This window comes from Chiloscyllium plagiosum, unplaced genomic scaffold (assembly GCF_037043375.1).
Source record: "Chiloscyllium plagiosum isolate Xiang-an unplaced genomic scaffold, Cpla_swu_hap1 HiC_scaffold_43, whole genome shotgun sequence".
Lineage (NCBI taxonomy): Eukaryota > Metazoa > Chordata > Chondrichthyes > Orectolobiformes > Hemiscylliidae > Chiloscyllium > Chiloscyllium plagiosum.
In genome coordinates, this window is record NW_028270181.1 from 21,348,288 (window position 1) to 21,371,526 (window position 23,239).

Sequence of the window (23,239 nt, forward strand, 5' to 3'; positions counted from 1 at the left end):
ACACAGCCTTAAAATTAGAGGGGGTAAATTCAGAACAGAAATGCGGAGACATTTCTTCAGCCAGAGAGTGGTGGGCCTGTGGAATTCATTGTCACAGAGTGCAGTGGAGGCTGGGACGCTAAATGTCTTCAAGGCAGAGATTGATAAATTCTTGATGTCACAAGGAATTAAGGGCTATGGGGAGAATGCGGGTAAGTGGAGTTGAAATGCCCATCAGCCATGATTGAATGGCGGAGTAGACTCGATGGGCCGAATGGCCTTACTTCCGTTCCTATGTCTTATGATCTTATAGTCGATGAGGTTGGAAGTACCCAGAAATCATTGCTACTTCTGCATGAGGCTCTGTGCAGTGAGGTGAGAGGGTATCAGAGGGTGGGCATTATCCCTCCTCTGGTAGTTATCCTTGGGCACAGGACAGGCTGAGGTTTGAGGGACATCCCCAGCCTATCCATGTCCCGCATGATTTTATAAACCTCTACAAGGTCACCCCTCCGCCTCTAATGCTGCAGGAAAAAGTTGTCTCTCCATGGTGTTAGTCCTCTCCATGAGGCTTGCTTCTGGAGTTAAAACTGTTCAGGGATTCTCAGTGTTTCTCATTGCCTTTTAACAGCCTCTGTGTGGTCTGTTGACAGGATTGGTTATGGGATGTGATACACCCATGTGATCAGCTATCTCACCCCAGTAACTCACTTGTCACAAGTGCTAATGAGTGGTCACCACTTGACAGTGGCCATGAGATGGTGAGAACCAACTCCTCAATGAGAAGGTCAGCTGTGTACCTGTGACACTCTGAGCAATGTGAGCATCACACTATGTACCCCTCACACTGTGATTCCTCTCTCATGGAGGAATACAGTGACCCTCCATAATGGCACAGTTAAGATTAGGAATGTGGGACTCGGAGCAGAAAATAGTGGTTGGAAAATTGCTGTGTGTTTGCATGTCAAATGCTTTGCGAGGAAGTGAAACACCTCATATTAACGCTACAATTATAGATTCCAGTGTCATCACTTCAAAAGAACCAGAAACGGAAAGTGTCCTTGGCGTTCATATAAATTCTGATTGAGATGAGTCCAAAACTTTTTAACCCAGTTTCTAATAATGCTGGGACCGTATGGAATGTTCTAAATTAGCCCTTAACTGGCAATCACAGGATTATAAAAGTGATATGGACAAACGCTACACTGATATAGTAGAGAATCGTTCCGATGTTCCTGAAAATGAGCCTTTCCATTCCCTTGGTTCAATGAAAATCAACAAGATCAAGAATGATATCCATTCCAGGAAGATGAATGACCAGTGACTGAGGTGGCATTTGGAAATCCAAATGCATCAACATGAATCTGAGTTAAATATCGATTCTGTCACAAGTGTGGAGTGTTATGTTCCCCAATGCAAGGTTTATAAAGTCGTAGAGCATGCAAACGGTTCCTTCAGTCCAACCTGTCCATGCCGACCAGATAGCCCAAATTAATCTAGTCCCATTTGTCAGCATTTGGCCCATATTCCTCTGGACCCTTCCTATTCATATACCCATCCAGATGTCTTCTAAATGCGGCAATTGTACCAGCCTCCACCACCTCCTCTGGAAGCTCATTCCATATATGTACCACCCTTTGTTTGGAAAAGTTGCCCGTTGAGTTCCTTTTAAATCTTTCCCCTCCCACCTTAAACCTATGCCCTCTAGTTTTGGACTCCCCTACCCTGGGGAAAAGACCTTGTCTATTCACCCTATCCATGTCCCTCGTGATTTTATAAACTTCTATAAGGTCATCTGATGCTCCAGGGAAAACAGCCCCATTTGAAGAAAAAGGATGAGAGGGAAACAGCAGATTTTGAAATGAGCGTATGGCAGGGGATACTTAGCAGCTACTGGATGGAGAGAAAGACAAATGATTGGGTTTAATCAGGAGTCTCAATTCAGGAATCAAAAGCGTTGCTAATCACAGATAGAGAAAGGAAGATAAGTGCAGATATTAGAGACTAAGCTGACAGCCTTGTCCCACCATTAGTTGAAAAGTAATCTTCAGTATAAAACAGGAGAAATCAAATGGGTGAATAATATTGGGATGTGCACTGAACGAGGCTTCACACAAAGCGGGAGAATGCCAACAGTCCCCATCATGGCTGTGGTGAAAATGAATGAACAAGCCAATGTTTACAGACATTACCTTCTGGGGCAAGGCTGGTGTACTATACAGGTAATTCTTCTATAATTCGATGGTTGCGTTCATGTGCAACCTCACATTAAAGAAAAACTGCACTTTCGAAACAGTGCTTCAAGTGTTGGCAATATAATCACATTACAGCCAACACACGGTTTAAAAGTTTGCGCTTTGAAAACAGTGTCCCCAACACGTCAATCGCATTGCAGTGAATTTGCATTAACGAAACGCACATTTTAGCAGAATGACTTGTATTCTGGTAGCAGAGAGGAGGCTTTCTTCAGGATTTGAGAGCGCTCTCACTGATCTGCTCGATGCTCAGAAGAGCCAATGCCCCATTGGTCAGGAAGGCCGGAAACCTTTCTAAACCTTTGAGGGGAATGACTTGTGACTGAGCACTCCAATGAGAAGTCAAAACTCAAGAGTAAAAGGCATCAGCAGACTTAAACCGTGTAATTACAGAACAACCTCGATTATCCGAACGAGATGGGCAGGGAGCATTTTGTTTGGATAACTGATTGTTCGGATAACTGATTGTGCTGAAGGTAGGGCTAGAGGACTGAAAGGTTGAGAAGAGGGTGGTCCACACTGCACATGAAACAATAAGCAGGCACCAGGCAGGATTCACACACAAGGCCTCCTTAAATCGTGCAAGGATCAAAAGGTGATCGAGAGTGCCGCGCAGCTGCAGTGCAGTGTGTGGTGATGCTGACAATCTGCTTCCTGCCATCAAGCAGCTAGAAGACTCGTGGACAGAGTACAGGAGGGAGGGTGTGCGCACGCGAGCAGGCAGCAGCGGCTTCAGTTATAGCAACTATTGCCTTGTGAATGAAGCGCCTGGCAACTGTTACCCAGGAACAAATGCTCACAACAACAGCAATTATTAGCTTTATTATATATCTGTCACTCCTCTCAGCCCCAAACTGCTCTTACCGCCTGCTTCTTACGGGAACTTGAGATCTTGTTCGGATAATCCGAAATTCGGATAAGTAATGTTGCTAACTGAGGTTGTTCTGTAGAAGGTGAGAAATTGGGGCAGTAAGGTTTAGTTAAACCCAGCCTTGGCTTTGAAACATGTACATACTGTAGGGGGAAGGGAAGACTAGAAGGCAGGGTGCTGAACTTGTACTGATGGGTGACTCAGTGGTAAAGTCACTGTTGTCTTACCAGACCATAGAGCTGCTTTGTCATGACTGGTGGTGATATAACCTGAGGGTCACCACACCTCAGGTGAGGGGAGAGATTGAGAATGAGAGTCCATGGTAACTTCAGTTTGCGTGGGAATTGACATTGTAAAAAGCCATCCAGCTCGCTGACACCCCCCCGCCTTCCCCCGCCCGCCCCTCGGTCAGCTAATAGGAGACACTGTGATGTTTCACAGAGAGTGTACAAACAAAAACAAGGAGCCGCAAGTTGGATAACGAAATATTCTGATGTATCTCTCCATTGTTCAGCTTCTTTATTCATAATTCTATACTTGTGTATTTTGTCCATAACAATGAGTTCATTTTTAAAAGATAGAAACAGGTACAAGGGGAATTTGAGACAAAATTTTGGCTGCAAGACATTTCCATGCATAAAGCATTCCTGGAATCTACAGCAGGATGTTTTTTTCCCCCATGCATTGAGAGATGACTTCACTTCCTTCTCAACAGAGTTCAGCTCAAATTATCATTAAGTGAAGCACTGACTCAGCCGTAAAGGAGTACATTCCTTCTAATAGCATAGTGGCATGAATTTTGATTGCTGAGGAAATACAAAGCACATTCTTTGAAAATTATGAATCTTCTATTATTTCCCTTCTATGTGTTAGAATCCTAGAATCCCTACAGTGTGGAAACAGGCCATTTAGCCCAACAAGTCCACACCAACCCTCCAAAGAGAGACCCATCCCCTTAACCTGCATTTAGCCCTGACAAATGCACCTAACCTTACGCTTCCCTGAACACTATTGCCAATTCACCGAGCCCACACATCTTTGGATTGTGGAGGAAACCTGGACAGACATGAGGAGAATGTGCAAACTCCACACAGACAGACGCCCGAAAGTAGAATCGAACCTGAGTCCTTGGCACTGTGAGCCAGCACTGCTAACCACTGAGCCACCATGCCACATTATTCGATGAATCTGAGGCACTTACGGCATATTGTGATCGCTATTATTTAATGTATTTAGTTTGTATTAGATTACAGACATAAACAGGGGTTACTTAATTCTTTTTTGGTCCTGTTATTTTCAAAATGTCAGAGGATATCCAGTAATATTCATCAGCTTCCATGGGAAGAACCTGGGTTAATGTCTGAGGTAATGACTTTTCCTCACAATTGAGGTCCTGGTACTGAAATCTAAGCTCTGCTTTTCCCTTCACAGCTGCTGCTCGACCTGCTGAGCATTTCCAGCGCTTTCTGATTTTATTGTAGATTTCCAGCATTCTCCACCATTTGCTTTTGTTTCAGCTCATGGCTAAAGAAGGATTGGCAACTGGGAATAAAAAATAAATGAAGATTTTTATCTTCGTTTTTGACCACAAGACTGGAGGCAATGCCAGGACTTCCACCATTTCCTTCCCCCACACAGGCTGCTTTATTGTGGGATGGGTTTCCCCTAAATTTACTGCAAACTCAGAATTGGAGAGAGACCAAATGAAAAACATGAAAGATAAACTGGCATTTGAATGATTGAAGTTTCTTCAGCAGTCAGAAGCATGTTATTTGGGACATAAACACCCTTATCTGAGGTGACAATATCCTGTAACTCCCTATGGAGCAGCAATGTTGGGGATATTGTAAAGAACACATGTGAAAATATAAATAAGATAGACTACATCCAAGGGGAAATGATGCTAGTTCACGTGTCTGTTGGGAGATGGTTCTCCTTCAAAGCCCTGTATGAAGTTTGGTCCTGTACTTAGATAGCAATTAAAAACAGTCTGGTTTAGTTCAGTTGGCTGGACTGTTGGGTTTGTGAAGCACTGTGAACAAATAATGTGGATTCAACTCCCAACACTTTACCATGGGAAGAACCTGGGTTAATGTCTGAGGTAATGACATTTCCTCACAATTCAGGTCCTGGTACTGAAACCTAAGCTCTGCTTTTCCCTTCACAGCTACTGCTCGACCTGCTGAGCATTTCCAGCGCTTTCTGATTTTATTGTAGATTTCCAGCATTCTCCACCATTTGCTTTTGTTTCAGCTCAGAAGAAGGACTCTTCTTTTCAACCTTACCCCTCACCGGAGGTATAGTGGTGATCCTCATGTTAAGTTATTACTAATTGTCTCTCCAATTAGAGAGCAACTCTATGGTCTGATAAGACTGGGCCAGTTTGAATAAAAGGTCATGTTTGTCACAGCTAACCATCTGTTCCAGAGAAAAGTCACACTTGGCCCGAAACGTTAACTGTGCTTCTTGATCAGGTTGAGTTTTGCCAGTACTTTCTGTTTTGATTTCAGGTTTGCCGCACCTACAGTTTCTTGCCTTTCCTCCTGCAATCTTGGTCAGCCACACTCTGGGCACTACCAAAATAACAGAGGGAGCATTTTTATTCCATGGACTGCAGCGGTTCAGGAGGAAGGCTTGCCACTACCTTCAGGAGGTGATAAAAATTCTAATCAATGTACCAACTATGGTTACATCCTAGAACAGAAAAAGATGCAATTCCAATTCCTGGATGACATCAGTTTTTCTGTGACTTGATCATTAGAAGAAATAAGCAGCTCTTAAGGGCCTTCCCTGAAACATAAGTTGGCAGTTTTTCCCACCAGACATTGATTGGGCTGTATGTTTTCTGTTTCCATTTATGTTTTCTAAGTGAAAAGAATCTTAACGTGTTAGCAAAATGGCATGATAACAGGTAATATCCAGTTCCCAGTAAAGTGGCCTAGCATCAGTTCGTTGTTATCCATTGATTTAGATTTCATGCTCAATTAGATTACAGGATGGATACATTTTGTACCTGGGTTAATAAAGCACGTGGGAGCTGAATAATAGTCCATTGGAAATGTCAGCACAGGATAATTGCAGCTTTGGCCCACATTGCGACAGCTACCACACTTCGGCAAGTGGTTATCTGTGCAAAGTGTTTCAAGACTTTTCAACATGCTTTGTAAGTGGAAGCATTAGTGCGTTTTCCAGTTAGTGGTAGTGAGGCAGTGTTGAATTCGAGCCAAGTTCTGACTGGTTTTCATCTCAACACAGTAGAGGACTAAAGCTGAGCAGGAGCCAGGAAATACAGAACACACAGCATGTTGTGATTACCTGCAGCAAAACTGCAGGTAATTGAGTGGGCTGGTTGTTCTGCTCCAAAGGCACCTGACACACAATGGTCCGCGGATAGTGGAATGACCAAGCTGTTAGCCACTAACCACTAACTAATCAACCTCAATCACTTTACCGAGCCATTCCAGGGATAACAAGGCCAGATTGTCCAGGTGAGGCAGGGCTTCACCATCTGCTTTATTCAACCCATTCCTGGGCGATATTGACCAATTGAAGAGTTTCATCTCTTCCCACACTGAGGAAGAATGGGAAGGCTACAGGGGACAGATATGACATGCATAATAAATCGTGATCTGAGTGAACTTTGACAGCGAAGTGCTCGTGCGGGTTTCTGGATTCAGTACTTGCTGCCTTTACAGTCTCAGATCTCTCTCAGTCAATTCCCTGCCTTGTTTGTGTCAGGGGGAATGATGCATGAGGATGTGGTTACTCAGTGCATTCTTTTGCTTATAACTAGTGAAGCAGGGCAGCAGATGCAAGAAAATGTGGAGAAGTCTCTACTGTAGCAGGAAACATGTGGAAACAAAGATCAAGGAGATCCCAGCTTGGTATGTTCAGTTATATATGTTTCATGAAATGTCAGGACTATGGAACTGTAAAGTAATAATTTCAACATGAAACAAGTAGACAATTGTATTGGAATATGATGACCTAATTAGATGGAGCAAAGGCACTCATCTGTGTCCCTTATGGCAATACAATTAACGAATTTAATTAAGATTATTCAGCATGCTGACGGGTTACTTAGGGAAATATTAAAAAGGCCTTGCATAAGAAGAATTTAAAAATCAATGTGTTGGACTGTCTACTGATCACTGAAGTGTACAAACATACAGGAGAGAATAGGGCCACATCAGCAGATTATAACATTTAGCTGTCAATTTGTGCTTCAGTTACCTTTGTTGTCTAGTCCGAAAAGAAAATATTCCACCAAAGTTGTAGCAAAAAACCCATCAACAAAGCGAACCCGGCAGTTCTTATTTTAAGTGCATTCTGTTCTTCGCATTAACACTGGGAATGTACAAGGATGTGGTTTGTAAGTATTTCTGTTTCACATCTTGTTAACCCTGTGGTCACTGCAACATTTAAATCTTTCTTAGGTTGTGAAAAAGAAATCCTGCAAGCCAGAGGTTCAGGATTTCTACCGTACTGTGATTTGAAAAAATTGAGAACATGGTTTTCTTTGTGAAGTGAAAATAATCTTTGCCTCTCTTTAAATTCAGCAAGGTTTTTCCCGCAGTTCTCTGCTTCGTATTTGGGGTCTGCTGCTGCACTATTCCTTCATTGGCATAGCCCAATCAACATTGCAAGTCTTCCAATAATTGTCAGACATGACTATCCCCCATGCGTCAATCGTTAACCATGCTCATTGATTGCCATCATTCTTATTGATCAGCATTCATACTCATTGCTAGTGATCCATTCCCATTCAAGAATAAACACAGAGCTGCCTCAGTAAACCAATGTCAATCTTTACTCTCTCACACAGACAGATGTTTGCACCACTCCAATAAATCCCAGACCTGATGATTTAGTGAAAATGTCACTGACCTAATAATCCATTAATTATTAAAATTTATAGCCAATAGTGAATTAAAGGTAATCTCACTCTGCTATGGAATGGGTCTAATTTCAATCTGACAATGAAAGGTGTATACAGCAATCCAACTGTAAATGATCTGCTGACCTTGAAGGTGCTGACTCTAGCAAGGTATGTACAGAAGAAAACTGTAACTTGATGGCTGTGTGCGCGAGTGTGTGTGAGTGTGTGAGTGTGTGGGTGTGTGTGTGTGTCTTTCTGTGTGTGTGTGAGTGCATGTGTGTGTCTGTGTGAGTGTGTGTGTGTCAGTGTGAGTGTGTGTGTCTGTGTGTGAGAGTGTGTGTGTCTGTGTGTGAGTATATGTGAGTGTGAAAGTGTGTAGAGAGTGGCACCGATTCTATTCCAGCAGCAGCGGCAGAGAGACGTCAAGTGTCATCATGGGACTTCACCAGCAGTTATTGGCTCAGGTGGCCTAGTTCACTGATGTACAGAAGCAGAAACTAAGGTTGTTTCATCTCGCCCCAACCCAACTCAGGAATGTAGTGCTGACCGTTCTCCCTCCTACAATCACCTTGGCCAGCATTTGCAAACTCGGGTGTTCTTGGGCCAAATGCCTGTCAGTCTTATTCCGTTGTGTGCACTTATTGCCTGACCAAATGGAAAATCCTATTTAAAGACTTTCCTTCTATGTCTGAGCCTCATATTATCCAGGAAAAAGGAACCTGCTTTTTCAACTGTTCTCCCACCACCCTAAATGTTCATTCTCTTCTAATGCCGAGTTAACAGCAATGTGCACCGTTAAGAAGATGCACTGCAACAATGTTCTCAGACTCTAAAAGCACAGTGCAAAATTGCGACCTCCACCATCTTGAAGGCCAGGGGCAGCAGATACAGGGGAACACCATTACCTGGAAGTTCCTGTCCAAGCCACTCACCATCCTGTTTCAATATTCATTCATTAGCTCTGGGCCAAAGTTCTGGAACTGCCTTCTGAACACCACTGTGGGTGTCCCTACACCACAGAAGACCATAAGACATAGGAGCAAACATTAGGCCATTCTGCCCATCAAGTTTTCTCCACCATTCAATCGTGGTTGAAGCCCATTCTCCGGCTTTCTCCCCATAATCCTTGATCCCCTTGACAATCAAGAACCTATCCATCTCTGTCTTAAATATACTCAATGATCTGGCCCCCACAGCCTTCTGTGGCAATGAATTCCAGAGATTCCCCACTCTCTGGCTGAAGAAGTTTCTCCTTATCTCCATTCTAAAAGGTCTTCCCTTTACTCTAAGGCTGTGCCCTCGGGTCCTAGTCTCTCCTACCAAAGGAAACATCTTCCCAACATTGACTCTGTCCAGGCCATTCAGTATTCTGTATTTTTCAATTAGATCCCCGCCTCATCCTTCTAAACTCCATTGAATATAAACCCAGAGACCTCAAATGTTCCTCATATGTTAAGCTTTTCATTTCTGGGACCATTCTCATCAACCTCCTCTGAACATGCTCAATGCCAGTATATCCTTCCTGAGATATGGGGCCCAAATTGCACACAATACTCCAAATGTGGTCTGACCAGAACCTTAAAGAGCCTCAGAAGAACATCCCTGCTTTTATATTCAAGTCCTCTCAAAATAAATGCCATCATTGTATTTGCCTTCCTAACTACTGATTCAACCTGCAAGATTACCTTGAGAGAATCCTGGACTAGAATTCCCTCTTTGCACTTCAGACTTCTGAATTTTCTCCCCATTTAGAAAATAGTCCATGCCTCTATTCTTCCTACCAAACTGCATGACCTCACACTTTCCCACATTGCCTACGCCATCTGCCACTTCTTTGCCCACTTTCCTAACCTGTCCAAGTCCTTCTGCAGCCTCCCCACCTCCTCAATGTTACCTGTCCCTCCACCTACCTTTGCATTGTCTGCAAACTTAGCCAGAATGCCCTCAGTTCCTTCATCTAGATCGTTAATGTATAAAGTGGATTACAGCAATTCAAAAAGGTCACTCACCAGCACATTCTCCAGGGCCAACTAGAGAACAGCAACAAATGCTAGCCCAGCCAGCAAAACCCATACCTCACTTTTAGCAGAATTCAAGCCCACTTAGTCTGCTCCATCATTCAACCATGGCTGATGTGTTTCTCAATCCCATTCTCCTGCCTTCTCCCCATAACAATCAATCACAGAATTCCTATAATGTGGCCCTTCAGCCCAACAAGTGCTCTCTGACGCTCCACAGAGTAACCCACCCAGACCCATTCCCCTACCCTATATTTATCCCTGACTAATGCACCAAACCTACACATTCCTGAACACTATGGGTAATTTAGCGTGGCCAATTCACCTGACCTGCACATCTTTGGACTGTGGGAGGAAATCCACACAGACACCGGGAGAATGTGCAAACTCCACACAGACAGTCACTCAAGGCTGGGATTGAACCCACTTCCCTGGCACTGTGAGGCAGCAGTGCTAACCACTGAGCCACCCTTTCACCCCTTTGATTTCCATACTAATCAAGAACCTGTCTATCTCTGTTTGAAATGCACTCAATGATGGCCTTCTGCAGCAATGAGTTCCACCCTCTGACTGAAGAAATTCTTCAGTTCTAATCTCAGTTGTAAAGGTTCGTTCCTTCATGCTGAGGTTGTGCCCTCAAGTCCTATTTGCTCCTACTAGTGGAAACATCTCCACAGCCACTCTATCCAGGCCTCTCAGTTATTCTGTTTCAATCAGATCCCCACTCATCATTCTAAACTCCATCGAGTACAGACCCAGTGTCGTCAAATGCTCCTCACATGACAAGCCCTTCACCCCAGGATCTTTCTTGTAAACTTCCTTTACATCCCCTCCAACACCAGGACATCCTTCCTTAGATATGGGACCCAAAACTGCTCACAATATTCCAAATGTGGTTTACCAGAGCATACAGGTTGTGCAGTAAATTCCTACTCTTGTATTCTAGCCCTCTTGAAATGAATGCTAACTTTACCATTTGGCTTCTTAACTGCCAGCTGAATGTGCATATTAACCTTAAGAGAATCCTGAACTAGGATTCCTAAGTCTCTTTTCCTTCAGATTTCTGAAGCCTTTCCCCATTTAAAAAATATACCATGCCTCAATCCTTCTGAGCAAAATGTGTAACTTCACACTTTTCCACATTGTATTCGACCTGCCACTTCTTAGCCCACTCTCCTATCCTGACCAAGCCCTTCTGCAGCCTCCCCTGCTTCTTCAATGCTACCTGTCCTTCCATCTATCTTTGTGTCATCTACAATCTTTACTACAATGCCTTCCCCTCCAGATCATCAATGTATAATGTGAATAGTTGTGTCCCAATATTGATTCCTGCAGAGGTCCACTTGTCACCAGCTGACATCCTGAAAAAGATAATGGGATCTCTGCCTTCTGCCAGTCAGCCAATCCTTGATCCATGTCCTTGTCCCTAACACCATGGCCTCTTGATTAGCAGTGCCCTTTGTGTCACCTTGTCAAAAGCTTTCTGGAAATGCCCACAGCTGTCCTTTGTCTAACTTGTCTGTTAACCCTTCAAAGAATTCTGACAGATTTGTCAGGCTTGACATCCCTTTGATGAAGCCTTGCTGACTCAGCCTTATTTTGCCATACTCTTCCAAGTACATGGCAATCTCATCCCTCATTAATAGACTCTAAAATGTTACTAACAACCAATGTCAAGCTAATAGTTTCCTGTCTTCTGCCTCCCTCCTTTCTGAAAAGTACTGTTACCTTAGCCATTTTCCAGTCTTCTGGGACTCTTCCTGACTCCAGTGATTCTGGAATACTGCCAATCCCTCCACAATATCTCCTTCAGAACTCTACGGTTCATCCATTTGCTCCAGGTGATTTATCTACCTTCAGACATATCAGCTTCCCCAATACTTTCTCCTTAGTGATGACTACTATACTCACCTCTTACTCTGACTCTCTTCAAGTTCTGGTATGCTGAAGGTATCTTCACCATGCAAACTGGTGTAAAGTACCTATTCAGTTCCTCCACCATTTCATAGTTCCCAGTTACTACTTCTCCAGCCTCATTTTCCAACAGTCCAATGGCCACTTTTGCTTCTCTCTTACCTTTTTATATATCTCAAAACACTCGTGCAATCTTATTTTATATAACTTGCTAACTTACCCCCACATTTAATCATCTTATTGCTTTTTCAGTTATTTTTCTGCTGATTTTTAAAGGTTTCCCAATTCTTTGGCTTCGCACTAATCTTCACCACATTGTATGCTTTCTCTTTTGCTTTTATGCTGTCCCTGACTTCCCTTGTCATGGTTGCCTCATCCTCCCCTTAATATGTTACTTCTTCATTGGGATGAATTTTTGCCATGTCTCCTGAATTCTCCCATTGGTTTTGCTGTTCCACCATCTGCCCTGCTCACCTCCCCTTCCAAACAGCTTTGGCCAGCTCCTCTTTCATGTCTTTGTGGTTACCTTTACTCAATTGTAATACTGTTAAATCTGAGTCCACATTCTCCGATAGGGTGAATTTTGGTGAATTTTATCATGTTATGGTCACTGTCCCCCATAGGTTCCTTCACCTTAAGCTCCCTAATCAAGTCTACCTCAGTACACCTCCACCAAATCTAGAATTGCCTATTCCCTAGTGGGCTCTAACACAAGCTGCGCCAAAAGAAAACCATCTCACAGACACTCCTTGGGATCAATTGCCAATCTGATTTCCCCAGTTCACCTGCATATTGACATCCCAACATGATTATGGTAATAGAGCCTTTCTCACATGTCTAATTTATTTTCTGCCCCATGTCTTGTCTACTGCTGGAAGGCCAGTATACAACTCCCATTGGGATCTTGTTTCCTTTGTGGTTCTTCAACTTTACCCACAGGGATTCTACACTTTCCAACTTGATATCACTTCCTGCTATTGCTTTAATTTCATTTCTTACTAACAAGGCAAACGCCCATCCCACCCTGCTCTCATCTGCCTGTTCTTTCAATCGGACTTGTATCCTTGGATATTTAGTTCCTAGCCCTGATCCCCTTACAGCCACGTCTCTGGGATGCCCACAACATCGTACCCACCAATTTCAATCTGAACTACAAGCTCATTTACCTTGTTTCATATACTGTGTACATTTAAGTGCATCACTCTCAGTCCTGTGTTGACGGCTCTGTTTCTCATAGCTGTCCCCTTATCTGGCCTAATTTGGAGGTGCCAGTGTTGGACTGGGGTGTACAAAGTTAAAAATCACACAACGCCAAGTTATCATGCAACAGGTTTATTTGGAAGCACTAGCTTTCAGAGTGTGCTGAAGGAGCAGCCCTCCGAAAGCTAGTGCTTCCGAATAAACCTGTTGGACTATAACCTGGTGTTGTGGGATTTTTAACTGGCTGTCCTATTTCTTGATCTGGTCTTTTCTATTCTGAGAAAGAGTGGAAAAGTCAAATCAGCTTCTGGCTACAATATGAGTTTGTGACATCTGAATGCAGAACTGAAAGGTGTCTTTTCTCTCTCCAGATACTGATGTAGAAGAGCAAAGGGTAGGGTAGTGTTCTACCATAGACTCGTAGAGATGTACAGCACAGAAACAGACCCTTCTGTCCAACTTGTCCATGCCAACCAGATATCCTAACCTAATCTAATTCGATTTGCTAGCATTTGACCCATAGCCCTCTCAATCCTTCCTATTTATTACCCACCCAGATGCCTTTTAAATGTCATAAATTGACCCTCCTCCACTGCTTTCTTTGGCAGCTTGTTCCATACATGTACCACCCTCTGCCTGAAAAAGTTGCCCCTTCGTCCCTTTTACATCTTTCCCCTCTCACCTTAAACCAATGCCCTTTAATTTTAGACTCTCCTACCCTTAAACCTCTACAAAAGGTCACCCCTCAGCCTCCCATGCTTCAGGGAAAATAGCCCCAGCTTATTTAGCCTCTCCCTATAACTTAACCCTCCAACCCCCAGGCAACATTTTTGCAAGGTTTGTGAACGTTTGTAGCTCAGGTTGAGGGTTAGGGTGTAGGTTTGATATCCAGACGTTTCATTACCTGGCTAGGTAACATCATCAGTGGCGACCTCCAAGTGAAGCGAAGCTGTTGTCTCCTGCTTTCTATTTATATGTTTGTCCTGGATGGAGTTTGTGGTGATGTCATTTCCTCTTCGTTTTCTGAACAGAAAACGATTAGGAAATGACATCACCACAAACCCCAGGAACCCCATCCAGGACAAACATATAAATAGAAAGCAGGAGACAACAGCTTTGCTTCACTTGGAGGTCGCCACTGATGATGTTACCTAGCCAGGTAATGAAACGCCTGGATGTCAGCTCAGCGAGCAAACCTACACCCCCCCTCCAGGCAACATCCTTGTAAATCTTTTCTGAACTCTTTCAAGTTTAACAACATCTTTTCTATAGCAGGGAGATAGAATTGAACGCAGTATTCCAAAAGTGGCCTAACCAATGTCTTTACAGCCGTAACATGTCCTCCCAACTCCTATACTTAAAGCACTGACTTACAAGTGTGCCAAACACCTTCTTTCAGCAACATCTCTACCTGTGACTCCACTTTCAAGGAACTATGCACCTGCACACCTCAGTCTCTTTGTTTGGCAGCACTCTTGGATTCCCACAGCCTCTTTGGAAGAACATAATGGAGTTCATTTTTAATAGTTCTTTATCTTTTATTGACGCAGTGTCAGATTTATGCATCACAGGAGATCATGGTTTGCAATTATATCTCTCAAGACGAATGAGATTGAAACATTGGGAAAAGCTAACTGAACATAACTGATCATCAGATTTTTGGAGGGAAGGGGGAGGACAGAACATTATGGGAGGAGGAAGTATGGATGACTTGCCCACCACCCCATTCCCCCATTTATTGGGAGGCAGTCTCACTCTCTCTCTGTCCCGGCAGTGACAGAGGTCCATGCTTGGCATTTACAGACTTTTCAGGTCCATGAAAGAGATCCGATGGGTTCCAGAATGAGGAACCTGGGAGTTGCTGGGGTGTGCATGGGTATATTGGCCCATCCAGAAGGGGTCGAAAGTGTGGTGCTGGAAAAACACAGCAGGTCAGGCAGCATCCGAGGAGCAGGAGAATTGATGTTTCGGGCAAGAGCCCTTCATCAGGAATGAGGACTCATCCCTGATGAAGGGCTCTTGCCCAAAACGTCGATTCTCCTGCACCTTGGATGCTGCCTGACCTGTTGTGCATTTCCAGCACTAGATTCTAGCATTGGCAGTCCTCACTTACTCCATCCAAAAGGTGTGACAGGGCTTTAGCAGTACAGGTGAATCGGAAAGAAGGGGACCACTATCTTTTCAGGGTGACCCCTGAATGGGAAAAGGGTTACCCCTCAACAAAGAGCTCACTTCCTTTCCATAGTTTTAAACATTTTAAAAAGAATGCAAGTGCCCAAGCTGACTGCTTTGTGATGTGATAGCATTTTGAGGTTAATTGAGCTTTTAATTGACCACTTCATAATTGGTTTGCAAATTGTGGGTGGGATGCTAATATCTGTGCCCAGGTACTTTCTCACCCTGGACTGTGGGAGACAGTTCAAGGGTGTGGAGGAAGGTTAACCACCAAGGAATGAGCATCAGCCATTCAGCCCATCAGGGTTACTTTGCTATTCAATTAGATCATGGTTGATCATCTGCTCAATGACATTTTCTTGCACGACCTCCATATCCCCTGCTGCCATCAGCCTCTAGAAATCTATCAGTTTCTCAATTGAGCATGCTAACGAATTGAGTTTCCATTGCTCTCTGAGGAGGGTTCCACAGATTTACCACCACCTGTGTGAAGAAATTCCTCCTCATGTCAATCTTAAATGATCTATCTCCAGTCTGGAGGTTTATCTGGTTCGAAACTCACTATGCAGAGGAACTGTCTTCTCTACATCCACCATGTGATGGCCTTGAAGAATTTTTTTTAGTTTCATTGGGATCTCCTTTCATTCTTCAAAAGTCTCGAGAAAGCAGACCTGATTTCGTCAACGTCCCCTTGTAAGACAAACTTGCCATTCGGGATTAAACTGGTGAACCTCTGTTGCACTCCCTCTGAGCCAAGCACAGTACAACCTTGATTATCCGAACATCAATTATCCAAATTTCGGATTATCTGAACAAGATGTCACAGTCCCGTACAAAAGGCATTAGGCATCTCAGTATTCAGTTAAACAGCATTATGGCATGCAAATCCGGAATACCGAGTAATGTTCAGATAGCCGGCACTCTTAAATTACCGCTTGTTTCTGGTTATCCGAAAGATCAATTATCCAAACAAAATACTCCCCACCCATCTTGTTTGGATAATCAAGGTGCTACTGTAAATTATAAAGACACCAAAACTACAACCAAGACTCCAGGTAATGTCTCACCAGGCTCAATAGGACTGCAGCAATATATCTTTGTTACTGTCTACAAACCTTCTTGCAATGAAGGCCAAATACCATTCACCTTTGTAATTGCTAGCTACAGCTGCATACCAACTTTTAATGGTTCATAAACAAGGGCACCCAGATTCATTTGGATACCATTTGGAGCAAATTACAGCAGATGCTGGAATCTGTACTGAAAATGAAAAGTGCTGGAAAATTACAGGGGTCAGGCAGCATGCATGGAGAGAAAGCAAGCTGATGTTTCGAGTCTAGATGACTGTTCATCAGAGCTAGTTTTGTTTTCATTTAGACACCCACACTTTTCCAATTTCTCAAAGTTTAGGTAGTCTCCCTTTCAGCTTTTTTCTACCAAAGTGAATGACTTCACATTTATTTTCACTCTCTTCCAATCTGCCATATTTCAGACCATTTGCTTAGCCTGTCCAAGTCCACTTGAAGCCTCCTCACAGCCACCTCAGAATTTATAATCCCACTCGTTCGATGTCAACAGCAAATTTGGACAGACTTCAATTTCTCCCCTCATTCAAATCATTTATATAGATTGTGAACAGATGTGGACCCAGTACTGGTCCTTATGACACCCTGAAAATGATCTTTTTATTCCTCCTCGGCTTTCTGCTTCTCAACCAATTGTCAATGCATACTGATATGTTATGGGACTCACATATTATGGTACTGGGCGAAAGTGAGGACTACAGATGCTGGAGTTTAGAGTCAAGAATATTGTGCTGGAAAAGCACAGCAGGTCAGGCAGCATCCGAGGAGGAGGAAAAGCGACGTTTCAGGCAAAAGCCCTTCATCAGGAATATTATGGTACTGATACATTATGTGCTGCAATTATTTTTTATAAGTTTTTATTTGGGAGCTTGTCAAGACCCTTCTCGAAATCCACACACCACATCCACTGGTTCTTTTATCAATGCTACATGTAAAATTCTCAATGAAACTCCAACAAGTTTGTCAAACATGATTTCCCTTTTAATGATCGATGTTGACTCTGTGTCCAATTTTCCCTGAATGTCTGGTTAACCTGTTGAAAGGTTCTAATGTTTTCCATCCTACTGTTTTCAAACAAATTTTAAACTGGTTTACCATCTCCCCTCTTCCTCCATTCTTAAACAGGAGGATGACGTTTGTTCTTTTACAGTCAACAGAACCCTTCCTAGAAACTGTAGAATTTTGAAAGACAACCACCAATTCATCCAGTCGCCATCAACTTGAGATGAAACCCATTTGGTCCAGGGAACGTATTAACTTCTGGTTTAATTTTAACTTGCTCAGTGTGACATGCTCCTCTGCCAAATATACGTCCAACAGAGGCATGTAATGTCCAACTCATAGAGTGAGTAACTGAGAATGTAAGAGAACAGTTACATCTGGAAATATTAAGTTAAATCCATTGATCTTGTGACACAGACAATTAGTGCTGGAATATTGTTGCTTGGGCTCCGGTCTACCCTAACTGAAATGACACTTCTTTTGGAATTCCTACGTTGTTACCCACTGCTATAGTGAGTATGATGTGGAGGTGCCGGTGTTGGACTGGGGTGTACAAAGTTAAAAATCACACAACACCGGGTTATAGTTCAACAGGCTTATTTGGAAGTACTAGCTTTTGGAGCATTGGTCCCTCATTGGGTAGCTCAGTGAATAGTAATTGTCCCCTTATTTAGTTTAAAAGACAACCCATCATCCTCAAACAAACTATCAATCAAATTGAGCAAATCTTAATTTTGGCATCATTAGCAACAAATTAATAATACATTTTATGTCACTTACTATCATTGCAATCAATGTGAAAAATGATTTCCAAACTCTTTGCTTCAAGGAGACAGATGACAAAGAGTACAATGTGATGAACTAGTGTGCTAACAGTTCCCAACAGGACAGGGAATCAATCAAAGATTTAGTCATTCTCAGGAGAGATACATTCTTAGTTTAAGAGAACTAGGAATCACTCTGGGTCTGGAATATGCATCAGTCAATATCCCATTTGTTGATAGATTCCAAGCCATTGGGTGAGTTCGAAATCAAGGTGTCTGCATTTTGTTTGTGCAGAGAGTTTATTGATTTGCTCAGTCTTACTCCTCTCATGTAACATCCGATGTCACTACTGCTCTCCATTTATATGTGCTCAAAGACAATTAATATACTGAACAAAAGCATTGCCAAGCATTAACAATGTGATTGACCAAACATTAACAGATTGTGTTTCATATCCAGAATATATGAATAGGATTAAAAATTGAAAGTTTGAAAATGAACATCAGGGCGTTTAATTTTATAAAGCGAAAGAAAGGTAGGACATCATGTCAGGTGACACTTTATCAATTTGATGAAGGATTTCACTGGAAATAGCAGCTAACACCTTCTGTTCCAAGATGCTAATTCATTTACTGTATAAAAAGGAAGAGTTGCATTTATATAGTGCCTTTCACAACCTCGGGTTGCACCAAATTCTTTCCTGGCATTGAAATACTGAACAGAATGTAGCCATAATTGCATTATACAAACTATAATAGAGACTTTACAACTGAAACTTCCCACAAAAAGCAATATTGGTCAGACCAAATCTGTTTCATCGCTGTTGGTTGAGGGGTAGACATTTAACAAATCAGGGATAATTTCCTTACTCTTTCTCAAACGCTGTGCATTGAAATCTTTTCAAATCACCAAAGATTGCTGACAGGCCTGTACCTGTAATTGCATTGCACTGTCAGTTCAGTACCGCAGTGTTAGTTGTGCGTTTGTACAGGCCTGTACCTCTAATAGCATTGCACTGTCAGTTCAGTACCAGAGTATTAGTCATGCGTTTGTACAGGCCTGTACCTGTAATAGCATTGCACTGTCAGTTCAGTACCAGAGTATTAGTTATACGTTTGTACAGGCCTGTACCTGTAATAGCATTGCACTGTCAGTTCAGTACCAGAGTATTAGTCATGCATTTGTACAGGCCTGTACCTGTAATTGCATTGCACTGTCAGTTCAGTACCGCAGTGTTAGTTGTGCATTTGTACAGGCCTGTACCTGTAATAGCATTGCACTGTCAGTTCAGTACCAGAGTATTAGTCATGTGTTTGTACAGGCCTGTACCTGTAATAGCATTGCACTGTCAGTTCAGTACCAGAGTATTAGTCATGCGTTTGTACAGGCCTGTACCTGTAATTGCATTGCACTGTCAGTTCAGTACCGCAGTGTTAGTTGTGCATTTGTACAGGCCTGTACCTGTAATAGCATTGCACTGTCAGTTCAGTACCAGAGTATTAGTCATGCGTTTGTACAGGCCTGTACCTGTAATAGCATTGCACTGTCAGTTCAGTACCAGAGTATTAGTCATGCATTTGTACAGGCCTGTACCTGTAATAGCATTGCACTGTCAGTTCAGTACCAGAGTATTAGTCATGCATTTGTACAGGCCTGTACTTGTAATAGCATTGCATTGTCAGGACAGTACCGCAGTGTTAGTCATGCGTTTGTACAGGCCTGTACCTGTAATAGCATTGCACTGTCAGGACAGTACTGCAGTGTTAGTCATGCGTTTGTACAGGCCTGTACCTGTAATAGCATTGCACTGTCAATTCAGTACCTCAGTGTTAGTTATGTGTTTGTACAGGCCTGTACTTGTAATAGCATTGCATTGTCAGGACAGTACCGCAGTGTTAGTCATGCGTTTGTACAGGCCTGTACCTGTAATAGCATTGCACTGTCAGGACAGTACTGCAGTGTTAGTCATGCGTTTGTACAGGCCTGTACCTGTAATAGCATTGCACTGTCAATTCAGTACCTCAGTGTTAGTCATGCGTTTGTACAGGCCTGTACCTGTAATAGCATTGCACTGTCAGTTCAGTACCTCAGTGTTAGTCATGCGAATGTACAGGCCTGTACCTGTAATAGCATTGCACTGTCAGTTCAGTACCGCAGTGTTAGTTGTGCATTTGTACAGAACTGTACCTGTAATAGCATTGCACTGTCAGTTCAGTACCAGAGTATTAGTCATGCGTTTGTACAGGCCTGTACCTGTAATAGCATTGCACTGTCAGTTCAGTACCGCAGTGTTTGTCATGCGTTTGTACAGGCCTGTACCTGTAATAGCATTGCACTGTCAGTTACCAGAGTATTAGTCATGCGTTTGTACAGGCCTGTACCTGTAATAGCATTGCACTGTCAGTTCAGTACCAGAGTATTAGTCATGCATTTGTACAGGCCTGTACCTGTAATAGCATTGCACTGTCAGGTCAGTACCAGAGTATTAGTCATGCGAATGTACAGGCCTGTACCTGTAATAGCATTGCACTGTCAGTTCAGTACCAGAGTATTAGTCATGCGTTTGTACAGGCCTGTACCTGTAATAGCATTGCACTGTCAGTTCAGTACCAGAGTATTAGTCATGCGTTTGTACAGGCCTGTACCTGTAATAGCATTGCACTGTCAGTTCAGTACCGCAGTGTTTGTCATGCGTTTGTACAGGCCTGTACCTGTAATAGCATTGCACTGTCAGTTACCAGAGTATTAGTCATGCATTTGTACAGGCCTGTACCTGTAATAGCATTGCACTGTCAGTTCAGTACCAGAGTATTAGTCATGCATTTGTACAGGCCTGTACCTGTAATAGCATTGCACTGTCAGGTCAGTACCAGAGTATTAGTCATGCGAATGTACAGGCCTGTACCTCTAATAGCATTGCACTGTCAGTTCAGTACCGCAGTGTTTGTCATGCGTTTGTACAGGCCTGTACCTGTAATAGCATTGCACTGTCAGTTACCAGAGTATTAGTCATGCGTTTGTACAGGCCTGTACCTGTAATTGCATTGCACTGTCAGTTCAGTACCGCAGTGTTAGTTGTGCATTTGTACAGGCCTGTACCTCTAATAGCATTGCACTGTCAGTTCAGTACCTCAGTGTTAGTCATGCGAATGTACAGGCCTGTACCTGTAATAGCATTGCACTGTCAGGACAGTACCGCAGTGTTTGTCATGCGTTTGTACAGGCCTGTACCTGTAATAGCATTGCACTGGCAGTTCAGTACCAGAGTATTAGTCATGCGTTTGTACAGGCCTGTACCTATAATAGCATTGCACTGTCAGTTCAGTACCAGAGTATTAGTCATGCATTTGTACAGGACTATACCTGTAGTAGCATTGCACTGTCAGTTCAGTACCGCAGTATGAGTCATGCGTTTGTACAGGCCTGAACCTCTAATAGCATTGCACTGTCAGTTCAGTACCAGAGTATTAGTCATGCATTTGTACAGGCCTGTACTTGTAATAGCATTGCATTGTCAGGACAGTACCGCAGTGTTAGTTATGTGTTTGTACAGGCCTGTACCTGTAATAGCATTGCACTGTCAATTCAGTACCTCAGTGTTAGTTATGTGTTTGTACAGGCCTGTACCTGTAATAGCATTGCACTGTCAGGTCAGTACCGGAGGGTTAGTCATGCATTTGTGTTCATGTCTCTGAAGTGGAACTTCAACTCACAGCCTTCTACATTTTCAGTATTTATGGCTTTTGGTCTGTTTTGATGCAAGTTACCAAAACATGTTAGAAGATCTGAGTAGAAATGAAGTGTTGGAAGTTGTCTGAAATGAAAATGTTAATTAGCTTCATGCAAGTATTAATACAGTTTCTTTAAATCTGATGCCTCATCTTCACACAGCTGTGATCACTGGACAATAATCAGGAATGGATGTCCAGGTAGAAACATAGGAACAAGGGAAGGCCATTTAGCCCATTGAGCGTGTTCCATCATTCAATTAGATCATGGCTGATCTCTGGCTTAACTCCATATACCTGACTTTGGCTCATATCTCTTAATAGCTTTGCTTCACAAAAATGTACTTATCTCAGACTGAAAACGAACAACTGGTTTAGCATCAACTTCCATTTGTGGAAGGGAGTTCCAAACCTGTACCATCCTATGTGCATAGAGGCACTTCCTAGCATCAGTCCTGAATGACCTGCTCTTAATTTTTAGACTACATCCCCTAGTTTAAGCATCTCCAACCAGTGGTAAAAGTTTATCCTTATCTACCCTGTCTCTTCCTATTAATATCTTTAAAACTTCAGATCAGATCACCGATTTACCTTCTAAATCCTAGAGAAAACAGACCTAATTTGTATAATCTATCTTCATAACTTGACCCCTTAACTGTGTACTATTCTTGTAGACCTACATTGTACTCCCTCCAAGGCCAACACATCCTTCCCAAGGTGTACTGACCAGATCTGATCAGAGTATTCTAAATTGGATCTAAACAGGTTTAATGCAGCTGCAACATAACTTCTGTATCCTAATACTCCAGTCCTTTAGATAGGTTTCCACGTCCCAGTTGCCCAGGCCAAGGGACGGTGAAATGGTTCTTAACTGCTATCACAGTTGACACCCGTTCAATGTACATGGACTTATCCCACTTGAACTTTATGCCGTAGCTAATATTTGGTTCATATTGTTATACCAACAAGGAAGCCAGGCACACTTTTGAAGATGCCGGCCCTTTGAATAAAAGGTTGCATTCTTAAAAACCAAAAGAACTGCGGATGCTGGAAATCAGAAACATAAAACAGAAATTGCTGGAAAAGCTCAGCCAGCCTGGCAGCATCTGTGGAGAGCAATCAGAGTTAACGTTTCAGGTTCAGTGTCCCTCCCTCAGAAATGATGGTAGCTTACAAAAAGTTGGTTTTTTGATGCAGAAAATAAAGTGGGATGTGGGGGTGGTGGTGGTTGGGGGGGGGGGGGGGGGGGTGGGGGTGGTGGTAAATAACAGGTGGAGACAGAGCCCAAAGGGAAAGACGAACAGTTGGACAGACATAGGAGTGGATAACAATGAGCCTGGGAGAATGAATAGCTACTAATAGGGATAA

At 42.9% G+C, this 23,239-nt stretch overlaps 1 protein-coding gene across 1 annotated transcript in view; it reads left to right on the forward strand.

The window, feature by feature from the left end:
* The first annotated feature begins 6,934 nt into the window (after window positions 1-6,934).
* arhgap22a (Rho GTPase activating protein 22a) overlaps window positions 6,935-23,239 on the forward strand; it is a 388,741-nt gene continuing 372,436 nt past the window's right edge. Inside the window, exon 1 of the mRNA XM_087982560.1 lies at window positions 6,935-6,989. Coding sequence (XP_087838686.1) covers window positions 6,956-6,989 — 34 coding nt within the window. The 5' untranslated portion in view covers window positions 6,935-6,955. The remainder of the gene's footprint in view (window positions 6,990-23,239) is intronic.